General features: G+C 37.7%; 1 protein-coding gene across 1 annotated transcript in view; it reads left to right on the top strand.

Annotated features, from left to right (window-relative positions):
- CFAP54 (cilia and flagella associated protein 54) overlaps positions 1–17,218 on the top strand; it is a 234,117-nt gene extending 216,899 nt beyond the window's left edge. Inside the window, exon 67 of the mRNA XM_015591439.2 lies at positions 17,099–17,218. Coding sequence (XP_015446925.1) covers positions 17,099–17,218 — 120 coding nt within the window. The remainder of the gene's footprint in view (positions 1–17,098) is intronic.
- Positions 17,219–17,555: the final 337 nt, after the last annotated feature.

Genomic DNA, 17,555 nt, shown 5'->3' with positions numbered 1-17,555 from the left:
TTGTGATTTTGATTTGCATTTCCCTAATGACTAATTTAGTTGACCATCTTTTCATGTGTTTATTTGCCATTTGCATATCTTCTTTGGAGACAAGTCTGTTCAATCCTTTGCCTATTTTGAATCTTCATACTCATTTTGTTACCTAATTGCCAACGGCTGTCCGGAAATGTCGCACCATTTTTCTCTCCTGTCAGTGGCAGATGAGAGGGCCCCTTCACCCGTCCTTATCTCCACCAGTTCTCCTTCTCCCTCTCCTCTTTCTCTTCTAACCAGTGTCGGTCTGACAAGTGTAAAAGGACATTGTCACTTTTAAAATGTTTATTATTAATAAAGCCAAATATAGTTTCTATGTTTGTTGGCGATCGATGTTTCTCCTTTTGAGAAGTGGTTCTTCATCCATTCAGTTAATCAACACATATTTAGAGTGAACTGTCTATGTGTCAGGAACTCCTTTCTCTAGGCCCTTGAGAGCAAACTCTGAACAAGAAACAAGGACCCTCCTCTTTTGGAGCTGCCAGTTTTGTGAAGGAGAATAGTTAAATCAATAAGCTAGATGATAAGATTTTGTTAAAGTGCTGTGAAGGCATGAAAAGAGTGATATGTTAGGGGTCGGCACACTGAAGCCTGTGAACTACATCGGGCCCACTGCATGATTTTTGAATAAATTTTTATTAGAACGCAGCCATGTTCATATATTTACTTATAGTCTATAGCTGCTTTCAAACTATGACAGCAGAGTTGGGTAGTTTTGACAGAGACCATATGCTCACATAGCCTATATTATTTCCTATCTTGCCCTTTACAGAAAAAGTTTCCTGACTTATGTGATAGAAAGTAACAGGGAATGGGGTGACAACTTTGGTAGGATAGTCAGGGAAGACCTCTTCTAGGAGATGACATTTGATGTAAGACCTGAAATATTGCAATGAGTTTCTCCCACTAGATCATTAGCTTCTTGGGGAGCAGGAGAGATGCTTTCTTAATCTTTGAATTCTTGCAATGCCTTGTACACTATATTAATTGGTTACAGTTTCTTGAACTGAATTGAATTCCCTTTAGTTTTAAACACCTGAAATTTAATATTTGCTCTTTTAATATTTATTTGGCCATTCATGTCCTTTTCTCATTTTTTAAATGGGGAACTTAATTTTTTATTATGGAAATATATAGATTTACTGTGGCAGAATATTGGTAATAAAATCAAACTTGAACCTAATTTTGTACAATCTATGGTTAAAAAGAGGTCACACAAAAAGGACTTGTTATTATAAGACATGTGATTTTTAGTGTTAATAGGTTTTGGCTTCTGACAGACCAGGCTTGGCATCCAAGCCTCGATTCCTGTTAGTTGTGTGACCATGGACAAGTTATTTCAGTTCCTCAGCTTTCTCAAATGTAAGATGGGGTAATAATGCCAAGCTCTCACAGTTATGAAGACTAAAGCAAATGATATGTATTAAGTATTTGGCATAGGGCCGAGTGCAAATAAATGTTTAGTAACTATTAGCTATTTAATCATCATCATCCCTATCATGGTCTTGCCTTCCATGTGTGAATTCTTCATTCCCTAGTTAATTTCAAACAGACTTTTAGGATCCAAATTTGTTTTGAGATACTGGTCGAGAAGGAGAGGAAAAGTGTTAGAGGTAAAGAGAGAACAAGGTCTCATTTTCTTTGCCGTAATGTAAATCATCGCTGAATCCAAGAGGAATTAGGTTAGTACACAGGATCCCAGCATGAGACCCTAGAGGTGAAAGAGTCACCAGTCCAAGAGCAGGTACCTCCCACTCAAACCGCACACTAATATTTCCACTGAAGCAAGATTTACCTAGTGTGCTAGGATGGAGTGTGAGCACTTAGGAGCTTGTTCCAAGACAGAAGTTGTTAGACAATATTGCATGCCTTAGTGAAGCCATTTTGTCACCAGGATGAGATCTTGCTGTGCAATTTGGTTCCTCACTGTAACATACCTATTGCAATCCCCTTTGCTTATTATTGCCTCTTCTTAATTAAAATAGATACTGCCACAGCCTGTGACAAAAAGAAACTGAGAATAGCAAGGAGATGAAGGAAGGGATTGAGTGCTCCATGCTAACCTTCTTAGTGATTGATCACAGAATATAAATGATCATTAGGTATAATTTCTGGGGAACCAACAATAAAGCATTCCTTTCATTGCCTGCAGGGGTTTAAATTATTGCCATTCCCAAGTTATCAGGTCGGATTCAAACATGATGCTGAAAATACTCTTTCTGTTCTTGCTGTGACTGATCGTGGGAAGGACAAAGTCATTTTATATAACTATCTGTCCGTCAGTAATTATTGACTTCCTGCTTCATGGATACTTTTGTTGCTACAAAGGCAGCTTATGTTAAGGTTCTTGAACTCAGCTAATAATACATTTTCATATTGGTTCACATGATTCAAATAAATTTACCTAATCAGTATGTGTGTGCACGTGCGTGCGTGCGTGTGTGTGTGTGTGTGTGTGTGAGTGTGTGTGTGTGTGAACTGAACTAACTAGATACGGAATTAGTATGGAGAGGAGATTCCTGGGAGCAGATCCTGGTCTGAAGGTAGGAAAGGTTTTCCTAGGTTGAAGTAAGACACATTGTATAAGGAGATTGCAAAGTAGTTTTCCTTGGCTGCTTGAGTTCAGTAGGATATTTTTTTAGTTCAGGAGTTTTAGCTAGACCTAGTATAATATCTGACAAACAATAATGACAGTAATCACTAAAATGATTACTACAACCAGGAGTAGTAATAATATTCATAGTTAATATCTGTTGAGCACATGGCATGTGCAGGCACTGTTCAGTGTTTTAATACATTCTCTCATTTAATATTACAATCCTATAAAGTTGGTTACTACTATTATCCTCATTTTAGAGATAAGGAAACTGATGCACAGGGAAATTAAGCAGCATGCTCAAGGTCTTCCAGTTTATAAGTGGAGGAGGCAGGAGTCAAATCCAGCTCTGCTTAAATCCAGGATCTGTGTTTATCTTTAATTTATACACAGTGAATATATTATTAGAATAGTGAGAGAAGGTGCTACAGGGAGCTGAGGCATGAGAGGTGAGAAAGTGAAGGTGAGAAAGCAAGAGTGGGAAAGTGAAAGTTGTAAAACAGGAAAAAAATAGTACTTAACTTATAGCCTTGTGTGGATTGAGTTAGTCCATGTAAAACTCTTAAAACAGTGCCTGGCACATACTAAGCAAGATGGTTACTATTATTATCACCTAAGTGCTATCTGAGTTCTCTTGGAACTAGACCCTTGTGAGGAGATCTGTTGCCCTAAGGAGTGGCTGTAGTAGAAGAACTACATGCCAAAGAGAAAGCCTCTGAAGACATTCCCAAGAGAGAGGCTGGATAACGCAAGTGCTAGAAATGATCGCATGCGTCACTTTTAACTTCATGTATTTCCCATTGTCATCTGTTCTAGTTCCTCTTCTTATACAACGAAGCACCCCAAATGCAGAGGCACAGAATGACCACTATTTCCATAGGCTCAAGGATTCTGTAGGGTGCTTGTTTGGAAAGGGCGTAGTGGGGCAACTTGTCTCTGTTCCGTGGTCTCAGGGGCATTGGCCCGGAAGACTCAAAGGTTGGGGCTGACTCAGATGCTGGGGGCTGGGACCCCTGAAGGAGCGAAGGCTCATTGGGTTTGGTGCTCAATGCTGGCTTTTGGCTGGGGGCTAAGGCTGGGAATGCAGAATGAGCTGCGAGCTGGGACATGATGTGTCGCCTCTCTATGGCCGCTTGGGCCTTTGCACAGAACGACATCTGGGTTTCAAGACTGAGCTTCCCAAGAGAACCAGGCAGGTGCTCTATCACTGTTTATGCCCTAGCTTTGAAAGTTATGTAACGGCCCTTCCCCACCAGTCCAAGTCCATGCAGATTCAAGGTTAGACATAGACTCCACTTCGTAACAGTGAGAGTGTCAAAGTCCAACTGCAAGAAGGGCACGTGGGTTGGGAGCCACTGTTGTGGTCCTTTTGGGAAAATGCAGTCTGCCACAAGAGCCAATAAAACACTCTCAATTTCTAGGCCAGTTTCTCCTCTGAGCAGAGGCTGCTCTTGGCAACCTGCCTTGACAATTTTAAAAATGAGTCAGCCTCTCTTCCCAAATATGCTAGGTAACTGCTGAGTGTGTCCAGAGGGTAGAGGACAAACTAGGTGGACTCTCAAAGCACCCTTTGAAATAAACTATGCAGTTTTTCTGGGCATTGGATGGGGTTGCATGTACCCATATTTATGTGGGACAGCTTCCACTTCACTTTTTTTTTTAGGCTGTTAAATCCCAGAGGCTGTTTAACTTCCTTTAGCTGATTTCGTTACATTACTGTATGCCTCTTGGGTTCTTTTTAACAAAACCACCCAAATGGTGGCAATGACAATACTCTCTTTAAACTGTCATTTACAGCATTGGGCACAAGATTTCACATATTCTGTAGTAGATGTTTACTTAGTCTTAAAAATTAATTCTATTAATAGAACTTCTTTTGGTGGAGAGTTGCAGATATATATATACATTTTTTTGTACCAGCCAGGAGCTGTCTGAATAGATTTCATGGCCATCTAGAATTATATCTTCCTTCTGTGAGACATTATCATTCTGTCTTCAAGTGAAGAGTATCCTTTGTATGTAAGTTCATGAGACATCCACTTAATATTCTTATATTCTTTTGAAGACAATGCAGGATGACATCGGTCCACATTGCTTTTAAAACACAGCGCTGACTTTGATTCCATCCTCTCACTGTTCACTTCTAACTGTCAAATTTGGCTAAGGGAGAAAGAAAGCCCTTAAGAAAAGGCCAGGCTATTAATGTGCTCTTCAAAATGCTAAGAAAAGGCTAAGCTGTTTATAGCGATTTCGAAATGCTCATCTCTCAGAGATTTGCCAGCAATATTGTCAAGGTGAAATATGCTCTCGTTCATCAAGCGAGAGCCTTTGTGTTATCTCTGCTGAAAGTATTGGTCCTGCTTTTGTTAGACATGCAATTTGGAGGTATAATGATACTTGGATATAATTTAAACCAAAATATAATCATGAACCTGATATTGTTTATTTACTATAAAAGTGGCGAGAAGCGTGTGCAGTGCTTGATAAAGCAAGCCTGGTTTCATTCAGGATATAACTGTATTTCAGAATCAAAAGGACAATTTCCTGAAGTTTAGTCACTTGTATTAACTTACAAGGAGGTGAGAGGCAAGGGTATCGTTAGCACATCTGTTCATTGCTTTCTATTTTGCTAAACATGGAATTAAAGGTTTAGTTTCATTTACTTCATTCATTTTGCTAAACAATTTTGTCTTGACTAAAAACACTGGACCTTTAACAATGGGATTATATTTTCATTTTATGAAGGTGTTGATTTTTGCCTCATATAATTGAGTCAATTGGCAAACCTTAGAAATTCTCTGGACAAATTTTTCTTATATTTAAATAAATCCATAAAGAAGGAGCAGGTGTAAATTTACCTATTTTCCTTGTTAATACTTTGGATGTTGCCATTTGAAATGTTCTTATTCCACTTGAATCTCAGGCAGCCAATGCCATTATGTTCTTTTCTCAACCACCCAGGAGAGCATAGTATGGTGAGAAGAGCACTCAGCCCAAGTTCGAGTCTCAGTTTTGCCCTTATGGACAAGTCATTAATTCTTAAAGACCTTAGGTCGATTAGATTCTGTCGAAGGTCTCGAAAGTGATATATCTTAGTGGGTAAAAACATGATTCGATTCTTGCTTCACCATCTATTGATTATGTGACTGTGAGCAAGTTATTTAACTTCTCTGTGCTTTGGCTCCTTATCTGTACATCGGTAATAGCTACTTCTCTTGTAGGATTATATTAGAAACAATATACAATCCACTTAGTAGAGTGCCAGTGCAATGCCAGCAGTAAGCATTCAGTGCATTGTGGCCATCTTTATTTTTCTCAGCCTTAAAATAATGTGAAGTGAGTCATTTCTTCATTTGACCATTAGTAGCAGCTCCCCTCATTAGTGGCCTTTGAGATGTCTAAATGTTTGCTAGTTTTCAAAAGAGCAAATGGGCATTAAAGAGATGTATTCTTAGTATTGTTTTTCATCCATTCTTTTTTAATTAAACTGTTTTTGTTCTGAGATAATTGTAGATTCACATGCAATTATAAGAAATAATATAAAGAGATCCTGCATATCCTTTACCTGGTTTTCCCCAATGGCAAAACTGTAGTACAACATCACAACCAGGATACCAACATTAATAAAGTCAGGATACGGAACAATTTCGTCACTACAAGGGCCCCTCCTATTGTCCTTTTGTAGCTACCCAAACTTCCCACCCCCTGTCTCTGTCCCTGACCCTCGACAATTATTAATCTATTCTCCATTTCTATCATTTTCTCATTTCCCAGAATGTTATATTAAAGGAACCATACAGTATGAAACCTTTGGGGTTGGCATTTCTTTACTCAGCATAATTCCCCGGAGAGCTATTAAATGATGCCTTTGACAAACCGAAAAATCCTTATGAATATTGACACATTTTATTTTGGCAACAGAATTATCATTAACCAAAAGTGCTTAATGTGGTACCTGGCAGATAGTGCATAGTAAATGTTCGGGGAGGCTCCGTGGTGGGTTCCCACTCCACCTCCCTCCCTCCACCCTCCCTTCTCCTCCTCTCTGTCCCTCTCCTTTTTCCTTGCCCCCTTCTTCTCCACATCTTCTTATTAATATTGACAAGGGCTGATTGCTCCGGTTAAAAATTTCTACAAAGAATTGAGTGAAATGACTTATGCGAAAGTTCTTAGTAAATTGCAAACTTGTTAGACTTTCTATCAGAACTTGCCAGTCAGTGTTGGCCACATTATGAGAACAGTTTGCAGGTGGTGCTTGTGGTGTATACCAATAGGAATAAAGAAGTCAGCGTGAGTGGGATTTTTTTTCCCCACACTATGCACATGAGGTCTGCCCTCCAGTTTGCTCCTGCAGTGGGAGCAGCTACCCAACAAAGCCCATCATGCTTTGATTTTAAGCAACAAAGTCCCATGAACAAAATACAAACTTCAGTTCATGTTCTTTATAAAACGTTCACTCTATAAAAAGAGCCCTCCTGTTTCCATGTAAGCCCAGTGAACTTCTTCTGAAAGTGTCAAGAAATGCTAAGTATTATTCGAACTGTAGAGTTCTCATTTCTGTATCCCAGGTCAAAAGCCCACAGTCGGACCTAAACCACCCCTTCAGGAGGGAACCCAGCTTCATTGTACTCAGTTACAGAATTTCTTCCTATAATTTTGCTGCTGAGATTCAAAGTCCTGAATTTTAAGTGGAGTTAAATCCTTACTCTGATGGAAATTCCCCCTAATCAGAGGTAGGGTGAGGGTAAGACAAGCTTGCCAGAACATACATGTTTGAGTCAGGATTGGGTAGGCCATGCTATGCTAACAAATAAACCCAAATCTCAGTGGCAATAAAGGTTTATTTCTTTCTCACATGAAGTCCAGTGAAGGATGGACATCTCTCCTTCAACCTGTAACTGTCTGGACTGTATGTGGCCTCCAAGGCCACCATAGCAGGAGAAGAGGGCTAGGGAATTTACAGGATGTTTTTAAGTAGAATGACCAAACTTCCTGGTTTGCCTGTGACAGTTGCAATGTATACCTGTCGATTTGGACTAAGGGTTAATATTTCTCCTTTTATTTTATCCTCAAAAGTGTCCAAATTTAGCCAATATGTTAAAGTGACCATTTCTAAGAGTCAACATGGAATGACTATCATAATTTCTGCTCATATCCTATTGGCCTCAACCTAATATGCACGGATGTAGAGAATTGTAGAGGAGCAAGTATAGATTTTAGTGAACACTAATAACTTCTGGCACAGTAGGCATTTTCAGGGATGCCATGAATTTTTAAACAGAATTAATTCAGTAATTTCGATTACCAAAACTGTGTTGAGCAGATATGACATAAATATGATATTCTTATGAACTAAACTATCTCATTTAATCAGATATTATGGTAGGCCAAATCAAGGCCCCCCCAGAGATATTCACACCCTATTCCCAGAACCTATTACCTTATATGAAAAAAGAGCTTTGCAGATATGATTAAGTTAAAGATCTTGAGATGGGGAGATTATCCTGGATTATCCAGGTGAACCCAGAATGTAGTACCAGGTGTCTTTATAAAAGGGAAGCAGAAGGAAATTTGACAACAGAAGAGAAGGCAGTGTGATGATGGAAGCAGAGGTTGGGGTGATGTGTGTAGAAGATGGAGAAGGGGGATATAAGTCAAGGAACACAGGTGGCCTCTTAGAAGCTGAAGAAGGCAAAGAAACGGATTCTTCCCTTAGACGCTCCAGAAGGAACCAGCCCTGTTGATATGGCGACTTCAGCCAGTGAAACTGATTTCAGATTTCTTTTCTCCAAATGTAAGAGAATAAATTTATGTTGTAATCCACTAGGTTTGTTGTAAATTTGTTATAGCAACAGTAAGAAGTTAATACACATACACATTCTGAAGTTCAGTATGTGACTTCAGATTTCGGTTCCTAGTTAAGGTAGATAACTATTATTATTCTTATTTTACATGTGAGAAGTTGAGGCCTAAAGACTTTGTGTGACTTGCCCAGGTTCCCTCTGCTAGTTAGTGTCGGAACCAGGATTCATGCCCAGGCAGACTGGCCCCTCAGAACACTTTCCTAACCATTCGGCTGTTCTGCCTCTCGCCGACTGCCCAGCTGTCCTCTAAACTCCCTGCCCGTCAGTCATGAAACGCCGCTGCTCCGTGCACTCCCACCTGACCATCTCTTGATCTTCCCACAGGCTCGGTGGCCTTCTCTGAACATTTAACCCAGCTTCGTTCAGCTTTTGGAAATTTTACCAAAGGTCCTAGGTCTTCCGTAGGGAATTTTCTCAAGTAAAGTTAGGCCTCAAGTGGAGTTATTGAATTTCTTCGTATTTAAGTTTATGGGAAGACATTATTTCTGGATCGTCTTTCTCTCGTTTTCTAATTCTGTTCTTCATACTCTAGAGAGGGGAATGTTCCCAAGAGTAACCAAATAAAGTGATTAATAGAAGTGATACTGGAACTGTAGTAAGCTTGTTTTACCATGACCCAGAAAACAAACATCTGGAATTTTGGTATATGAATTCTTACCTAGTTATTACTTTAAACTTCCCCTTAGCTTGTATTGGTTAGAGCTTTTGCTATTTTGATACTAGTATGTGTTTTGCCATATTGCCACTTGTTCAAGGGATCTGTAGTTAACCACTGATTTAACTGTCTATGCCTGGCGTTGCCCCTGCACCGAGCCACCCAGATCTCCCCTCCAGGACTGAAGAACTTATTTCCCCAGCTCTGGCAATGTGCTGCCTGACAGCCCTCAGCTCAGCCTTCTCCAGGAATTGCCTCTGGCTAAAGAACATGGTCTCTTTCTGGGGGGAAGTCTGCATCCAATTATTGGTTAAATGGGAGTACAAAGACCTGACCCTCCACCAGTATTTGGGATGGCTTCGACAGGCCAGCCCAGCGTCAAAGCTTCCCAGAGGATTGGCTGAGCCCTTTTTTTGTGTGACTGCAGCTTCTCTCTGGGCCTGTTTTTTTTTTTTCCTCTGCCCTTCTCTCTCTGCCCATCTTCTCTCTCAGCAGAATCCTGCCTTCTTCCCTTTCCCCATGGATGTTGATCCCACGGGTGTTGATCCCATGGGTATTCCTTAATAAACTCCCTGAAAGCTAAGTTCCCTCTCAGAGTCTGCTTCCCAGGAAACCGAACTGCAGCACTGAGTTAAAAACGAAACATTAAGATCTCTGACTGGTGATGAATACAGCAGGGTGCTCAGTTAATCCCGATTTATTGGAATTAGAAGACCACTAAAGGAACTAGGAAACTTACTTTCTGACTTAAAGTTTATTTTTTTAATGTGGAAGTAAGGAGAAGACATCACACACGTCACCTACTCATGCTTAACAATATATTGTACAGTGCGCCACATAGTTCAATCACATTTTCTTTTGACCTCATAACGGTTAATTTACAGATGAAGAAAACTCTGTAAAACAAAGACTCCAGCCTATATCCAGTTCTCTGTAAATGTTGCCTTCCTTTCTCAGTGAAACAGTTTTTCCAGAGTATAAATATAAGGACTTAAGAAAGCTTTAAAATCATCTTCTAAAAATAAAGGCAATGATGTAAAGTGAAATGTAATCACATATAAGAACTATATCAGAATTTATGCCCCCGCGTCTCCACAGAGAATGAAGAATAGACATTCAGTTTTACAGCACATTTAATCAAGGCATTTCTCTATCCAAGAAAACTTTTCCTTTAATTCTTTTCCCAAATCCATGATTATAAGCACTGAACTATTGGCCGTGAACTTGCATCTAGCCTTTATGCCCTCTGCACTTCATTGTTGCTTACATAACTTGTGCTTCCTGTTCTGATTAGAGCTTTTGATATTTTAAAGAGAATTTGCCCTGTTTGAGACACTTTATTACTTCTTTATATGGTGTAAAATACTTTCTTGGAGAGAGAGAGAGAGAGAGCGCGGCTATTCTTTCCACATAACAGGGTGTCAGATTTCAAAGACTCTTCTCTGGGCCTTCGACTCTTGAGTAGTCATAATCAGCCTGCATATGTACAGCCTAAATTTTCACTTTTTTCTTAAGGATCTGTTTTGGTTTTAAGGGATTGTTCTCTTAAATAGTTCCCTATAGAAAGCATATATCCATAACGATGGTATTCATGCCAGCTCTATCACTTTTCATCAAGTAGTGCCTTGCTCAGCCTGGGGCAGGGTATGAGGGGCAGTGTGTACAGCGTAGATGCCAAGGAGGAGGAGGAGCGTAGAAGGCCTCAAAAGCCCCAAAGGCATTCGTTAGCTGAGCACTGCCCTTCCTTACATAGCACTGGACAAGCTGTTTTTGGTTTTCCCGACATCTACTTAGATGTGAGAAGCGAGACAGGATCTCTTCATGTTGAGGAAATGATTTGGGGTGGACTGAAACGTGTGATTTCCTGTGTATGTGGGACAATGTTTCTGAGCAAGAATTGTCCTTTATTAAAAGGTGAACTCTTCTCAAGAACTCAAGGAAACACCAGACACAACCAGGACTCAGTGGTTCTAAAGTGACAGTGACAATAGCGATGATAGTGGCGATGACTGAGGAAGACTCTACCCTAGTCTTAGTGTTACATTTGAACCAGTTCTCTATACAAATGCTTCCTCTCCCATATTCTATCTTAATTTCTATTTGTTTGTTCTCTGCAAAAATGTCTTTATAATGTTACTTCTTTAAAATTAAATTTGAAAGATTCCTACCATCCTGCCAATATGACCCTTTGATCTCATATTACAGTTGTAAAAACCTCTTTTCTTTCACATTTAAAGTTTTATTAATACAAAAATTAGAGTGATGCAAAAGATAAGCTTGTTCTCAGAAGGTGTGAAATTTTCTGTGGTCTGATGAGAGAGTTGCATACAAGCCCTTCTCACCTTCCTAAGATTTGGGTACAGTTTCCATTAGATTGGGGAAAATAATATCTATTGTTTTTGGTATTGGGATGTTCTTGATCATAGAAAGCATAGTGAAGCCATATGCATCCAATTCCCTCTCATCTGGAACTTTTATTAGATAGAACTTTTATTAGATAGGTCACCAGTCATTCATGATATTGATTCTTAAGTAAGTTAGTGCTGTGTTATCCTTTCTACTTTGAAATGCATGTTTTTCCCCAGTAAAAAAAAAAAAATTCTAATAAATCATTAATTTCAAAGATTCAGGCGATCTATTATGGAAAGATAGAAAACATGGTAGAGAAACTTATGTGTGAGAATGCTGAATGAAAACAGTAATTGCTTTCCTACCTTGAAGCTATTAATTTTTTTTTCATGGCTGTGACTCATGGCTGTGTTTTAAGAGATTCGAAAGGAGGCGAAGTTAAAGTCATCCACATATCACAAAGCGCACAATTTTTGATATCGTACTTATCAATTATAGGAATAGGCAAACCTAATTGATTAGTGAAAATTTAGCTTTGTTCCTTTTTTTTCTTGGTCATTAACACTTTAAATCAGTGAAAAGTTAATTGATACTGTGCTGAGAGAAGCAAGAAGAGGTCTCAAAGTAGGTGTTTAATAAAAACTCATTGGATTGAGAAAGATCCTAGATACTTTGAAGGCCATATGATTTTTCTTTCAATCAAGAAAAATCATCGGAACAAAAGAACAGAAGTAATAAAATCTTTCATTATGATAGAATTTAGTTTTCATGCAGAAACTCATATAAAGTAGAGTATAGCATTGGCAAATAACCTTTAACTCTCCAGTGCCTTTCAAAACTCCCGCAAACAAGTTCAAGTCCAGAGCAGATTTTAATGAACCCCTTCAGTGTGCCCCAACTTGATTAACTTCCTTTCTCTTCTTTGTACTATTTCAGACTTTTATCCTCTGTAGGCAGGCAAAATCATCACCATTTCTTTAATATTGCTTCTTATCACATAACCTATTTGAACTGATTTACAGTCTGCTACCTGCCAAGCTTTTTCTGCCTTTCTCTCTGCAAAGCCTTTTCTAATCCAGGAAAAGGAAAAGAGATCTGATAGCACCTTACCCTGGACAATTTGAACTCAAAGCTGTTTACAAAAACATGAAAGACTTCTCAGTGATAATATGATGGCCAATCTTGTCTTTATAGAATGACAAAGAAAGAATTTCAGTAGTTTTATCTGAGAAATTCCCTATGGAAGATCTAGAACCTTCTATAAAATTTCCAAAAGCTAGAAAACTGTCCAGGTTACCACTGAGCCCATGGGAGGAACAGAGGACCGAAGTCAGGTGAGAGGAGGAGGAGAGGCTGCACAGAGCACGGGCATTTCGTGGCTGACAGACGTGGCAGGAGGAAGTTCACAGGATAGTTGAATAGTAGGGGAGAGGCAGTAGAGCGAAGGAGTTAGAGCCACAGTAACAGTTTTGAGTTGGAGTAAGTATAGATATAGACCAATGGAATAGAAGAGAGTCCAGGAGAGATCCACACATATGCAGTCCTGGTTTATGTCAAGGGTGACTCTGTAGTACAAAGAGGAAACAAATCCATTTTGACAAATGGATTTGGGCTAATTGGATATCTATACAGAAAAATAATGTACTTTGATCCCTACCTCACAATATATACAAAATCAATTTCAAATTGATCGTAGAACTAATTGTGAAAGATAAACAATAAAGCTTCTAGAAGAAATCATAGATTATCTTCATGACCTTGGTAATGGCAGAGCTTTCATAATAGGACCTATGAAAAAGTAAAAAGCATAAGGGAAAAGGCTGATAAATTGGATTATATTTTAAGACGCTATTAAGAGAGTGAAATGGCAAGCCACAGTGAGAGAAAATATTTAAATTTACCCAACGAAGGTCTGGTATCTAGAATATATTAAGAATTCCTGTATGTATCAGTAAGAAAAAGATGACTCAATATTAATTGGACTAAAGATGTACATTTCAACAAAGAGACCAATAAACGTTTGCTCAATATTATTAGTTGTCAGGGACATCACATTAAAAACATGAAGAGACATCTCAAAACATATAACAGAATGGCTAAAATTAAAAAGTAAAATGACCAAAGTGTGTAAAGATGTGGAATGACTGATGCCCTCATACATTCCCGGTGGGGCTATTAATTGACCAATTACTTTAGAAAACTGTCTGGTAGAATCAGCTTCAAGATAGATAAATGCATAATCAATGGCCCAGAAAATTCCACTTTTATGTATATACCTAACAGAAATATGTACATATATATACCAAAGTCACATGGATTCATAACAACAAAAAGTTTGAAATAAAAATTTTAAATAATAATTTGAAATAACTCAAATGCCCAGCATCTGGAAAATGAATAGTGGTACATTCATACAATGGAAACTATGCATCAATAAAAATGAACAAACTATTGTTAACACTTAACAACATGGATGAATCTGAGAAATATAAAGTTGAGCAAAAAAGGCAGACATAGAAGAGTACATATTTTATGATCCTACTACTTAAATACAGTTAGAACACAAATACCGCGTGTGCGCGCACACACGCGCATACACACACACCTACACACACACCTACACACACACCCCAAGTAAAACAAAAATATTGGCATAGAAGCATAGAAGCCAGAATAGTGGTTACTTTGTTGGAAGGAGGGTAGCCTTCATGACTAAGAGGGGGCGCCAGGGGACTTCTTGGTTATGTTTATTTTGAAAAAAATGATCAAATCAAATTGTACACTTAAGATTTCATTTTTTTTTTCCTGTCTGTGTGTTATACTTCATTCAAAAGTTTATTGTGTTTAGCAATAGGAAAATATGAACTACTGTGTTATAGCGTGACAGAAATAGTTGAAATTTTAAGCATTTGACTTGTCTACTGAAGGCCTTAAAATGTCTGGGTGTCTAGAAAGGGAGGAGTAATAACACACACATGTACAAAGGTAAATTCTGATATTTTAGGGTAATTTGTGTTTTCCAGAGGATAGACAAGAATTAATAACTTCTGGATGATAACTGTTTTTATTTTATCTTCCTGACCCAAACCTTTCACCTATGGCATTCATAAATAAATTCAGCTATTAATCTTCGTTCTTTGCCAAATAGCCACTTGTTTCTGCAGGTTCGTTGTCAAGAGTCAGAGGCCAAAGTGCTCTGTTTGTATTAGTATATAAATTATGTCATAAAGATACTTCTAATGTTATCGAAAACTAGCTTGACCACTTTTTTTAAAACCATTTTTTATCTTTAACATGAGAAGAATGCTACAGTAACAGAGATATAGCACAAGAAAAAATATAAATATTTTAATGTTAATTTTTATTTCTTTGTATATTACTTTGAAAATCATCTACTAAAGGATATTATTGGATGTGAGGTATTTCGTTAATACACAGACTGAATGTTTAGTAAAGTTAGATAGCAATAAGATATAACCAAAATAATTATGATAATCACATATTTTTGACATATTGATAAACCAGTTAATATTACCTCTCCAAAATGTTTTCCATTATTCTTTTCTGGATAAAAATAGTCATTAAATGGCCCCCCAAAAGGATTTGTTATATTCCATAATAATATGCTACTCTGGGTGTGGAAAAACCCTTGTACATTTCTGATTGAAGTATTAATTGCCGTAACCTGTTTGGAAAGTAATTTGGCAAGAAATGTTAAAAAGTAAAATGTAAACACCCTGTGACTAAACCATCCACCTTGGGGCATCAGTAATACAGAAATAAAAGCACCTGTACCCAAGATATATGTAAGCATGCACTAAAACTAGAAACACCTTCTGTGGTGAATGATTGAGTAAATTACTCATGCATTGTTATGTAACCATTAAAAATAATGTGTTCAATAATGATAACATGTAGCCTTTATTGAATATTTGTGCTAGGCACTGTTCTAAGTACAGTTGACTCTTGGACTACGTAGGTTTGAACGGCATGAGTTCACTTACACATGGATTTTTTTCAGTAAATACATACAGTACTGTAAATGTGTTTTCTTTATGATTTTCTTAATACCTTTTCCCTCTGGCTTACTTTATTGTACAAATATAGTATACAATATATATAGAATACAAAATACATGTTAACCGTTTATCAGTAAGGCTTGTGGTCAACAGTAGGCTATTAATTGTTAAATTTTAGAGGAGTCAAAAGTTATATGTGAATTTTCAACTGTGCAGGAGGTTGACACCCCTAATCCTGGCATTGTTCAAGGTCAACTGCATTATATGAGTATAAAGCCATTCCATCCTTGAAACAACAATATTATGTAGGAATTATTATTATTTCCATTTTATGGGTGAGGAAATTAAACTTCAAACAGATCAAATATTTTACCCAGGCTCACATAGCTGGCATGTGGTGAGGCTGGATTTGAACCAGGCTTACTCCAGAATGCACACCATTAACCTCCATGTGGTTATTCTGCCTCCCCAAATTGACTAATGAGGGGATTTCTCTACATATTGATAATTGAAAAAGTAAATAAAGAAAATCTAGTTATTCTATTTCAAAAGAAAAGGAATGAAAGAAAAGGAAAAGAAAAAACCCACACGAATATACATTTGTATGAAGATTTTAAAATTTATAGAATACTACTCAAACTGGTAACGCTAATTACTCCAAGAAGCGAGAAGGGGGATATTAGTAATTTTTCATGCATTCACCTCTTTATTATTTGAAGTTATAGAAAGCACTGGAGTACTTTCATCATTTTTTAATCCAATAGAGTGAAGAGAAAGAAAGAAAAATGAGCCTCCAATTGTAGGTTCATTATGTTTTCTTGAAAATAAAAGATTCTTTTAACAAATAGACAAGGAATTAATAAAACTTGTCCTCTGCTTACCAGGATTCAGGCCCACAAGGATCTAGTTCACTGTGATCACTCTACATGACATTTCCTCATTCTTCTCCAGAAGCATCTAGATGTGCATGAAGTGGTTCCCCGGGAGACGTTTGTTTTCTTTTCTTCATGTTTGTTCTCTCTGTCCTGCCCTTCTCACAATCAAACAAACAGGGCTACGATCACAAAAGCGTTCTTATTCCATTTTTCAGTCTGCTCAGATGACTTTGGCTACACCAGCCCTCGGCATGGTAACACACTGTCTTTTTCAGAGAGCAAGCTCCAAACATAATTGGCTTCACTGTGCAGGACTTCAGCTCAAAATGAGAGAGGGAGATTTGTCAACTAGACAATATGTTATAGGGGAAATCATTTTATTAGTAATAGAGCCCAAAGTCCTACATTTGCAATCATGCACAATGATTATGTAAATACAAATAGTCCATATTTCTAGAAGTACCTGCTGTTTTATAGGCTCATTTTTATAGACTAATAGATATGAACCTTATTAGTATATAAAATGACATATGTGACATTTCAGCAGTGTAAGAGATGTAGAACTTTGTGTCTTACCTTAGGCAAGAATTAAATATTTTTCACATAAAATTATTATATGGGATTGGTATTTGTGTGTTTTGAGAATTTTACTTGAGCCAACAGTTTGAAATAAAGCATTTCATGAATACTTTTATGCTTTTTCTCAGGTCCCATTTGATATCTCGCTGCCATCTATATTCAGTCTTGAGAGACTTTTCGATCTTGCTAATGGTTGTATCGTGTCAGGAGGAAGCCTTTTCAACTGGATTGTGTCAATTATTCCCTGAACATCCTTTACATGCTAATGTTTTTCTTGGTTTGAAATAAGTTTTTAGAACTGTCCTCTTACAAAAAAAAAATTAAATAAAATTTGTTTTTTCTCACAAGCTAAATTTCTTTTAAAATTATACTTTCGACTAATGTTTTAAATTATATTTGAATTGAATGACAATGCAGTTGTTTATTAAGACTATCTTACAAAGCTAGTCATAGATAATGTGATTGTGCCCAGTGCCACTAGTCCCATGTTTATATAGTCCGTGTTTAAGTTGTTTTTATATAGTCCGTGTTTAAGTTGTAGTTCTCAGCTGGAGAGAATTTTGCCTCGAGGGTGACATTTGGCAA

Source organism: Pteropus alecto, unplaced genomic scaffold (genome assembly GCF_000325575.1).
Source record: "Pteropus alecto unplaced genomic scaffold, ASM32557v1 scaffold94, whole genome shotgun sequence".
NCBI classification, from domain to species: domain Eukaryota; kingdom Metazoa; phylum Chordata; class Mammalia; order Chiroptera; family Pteropodidae; genus Pteropus; species Pteropus alecto.
Note: the sequence above shows the minus strand (reverse complement) of the source record. Positions and strands in the feature narration are given on the sequence as shown.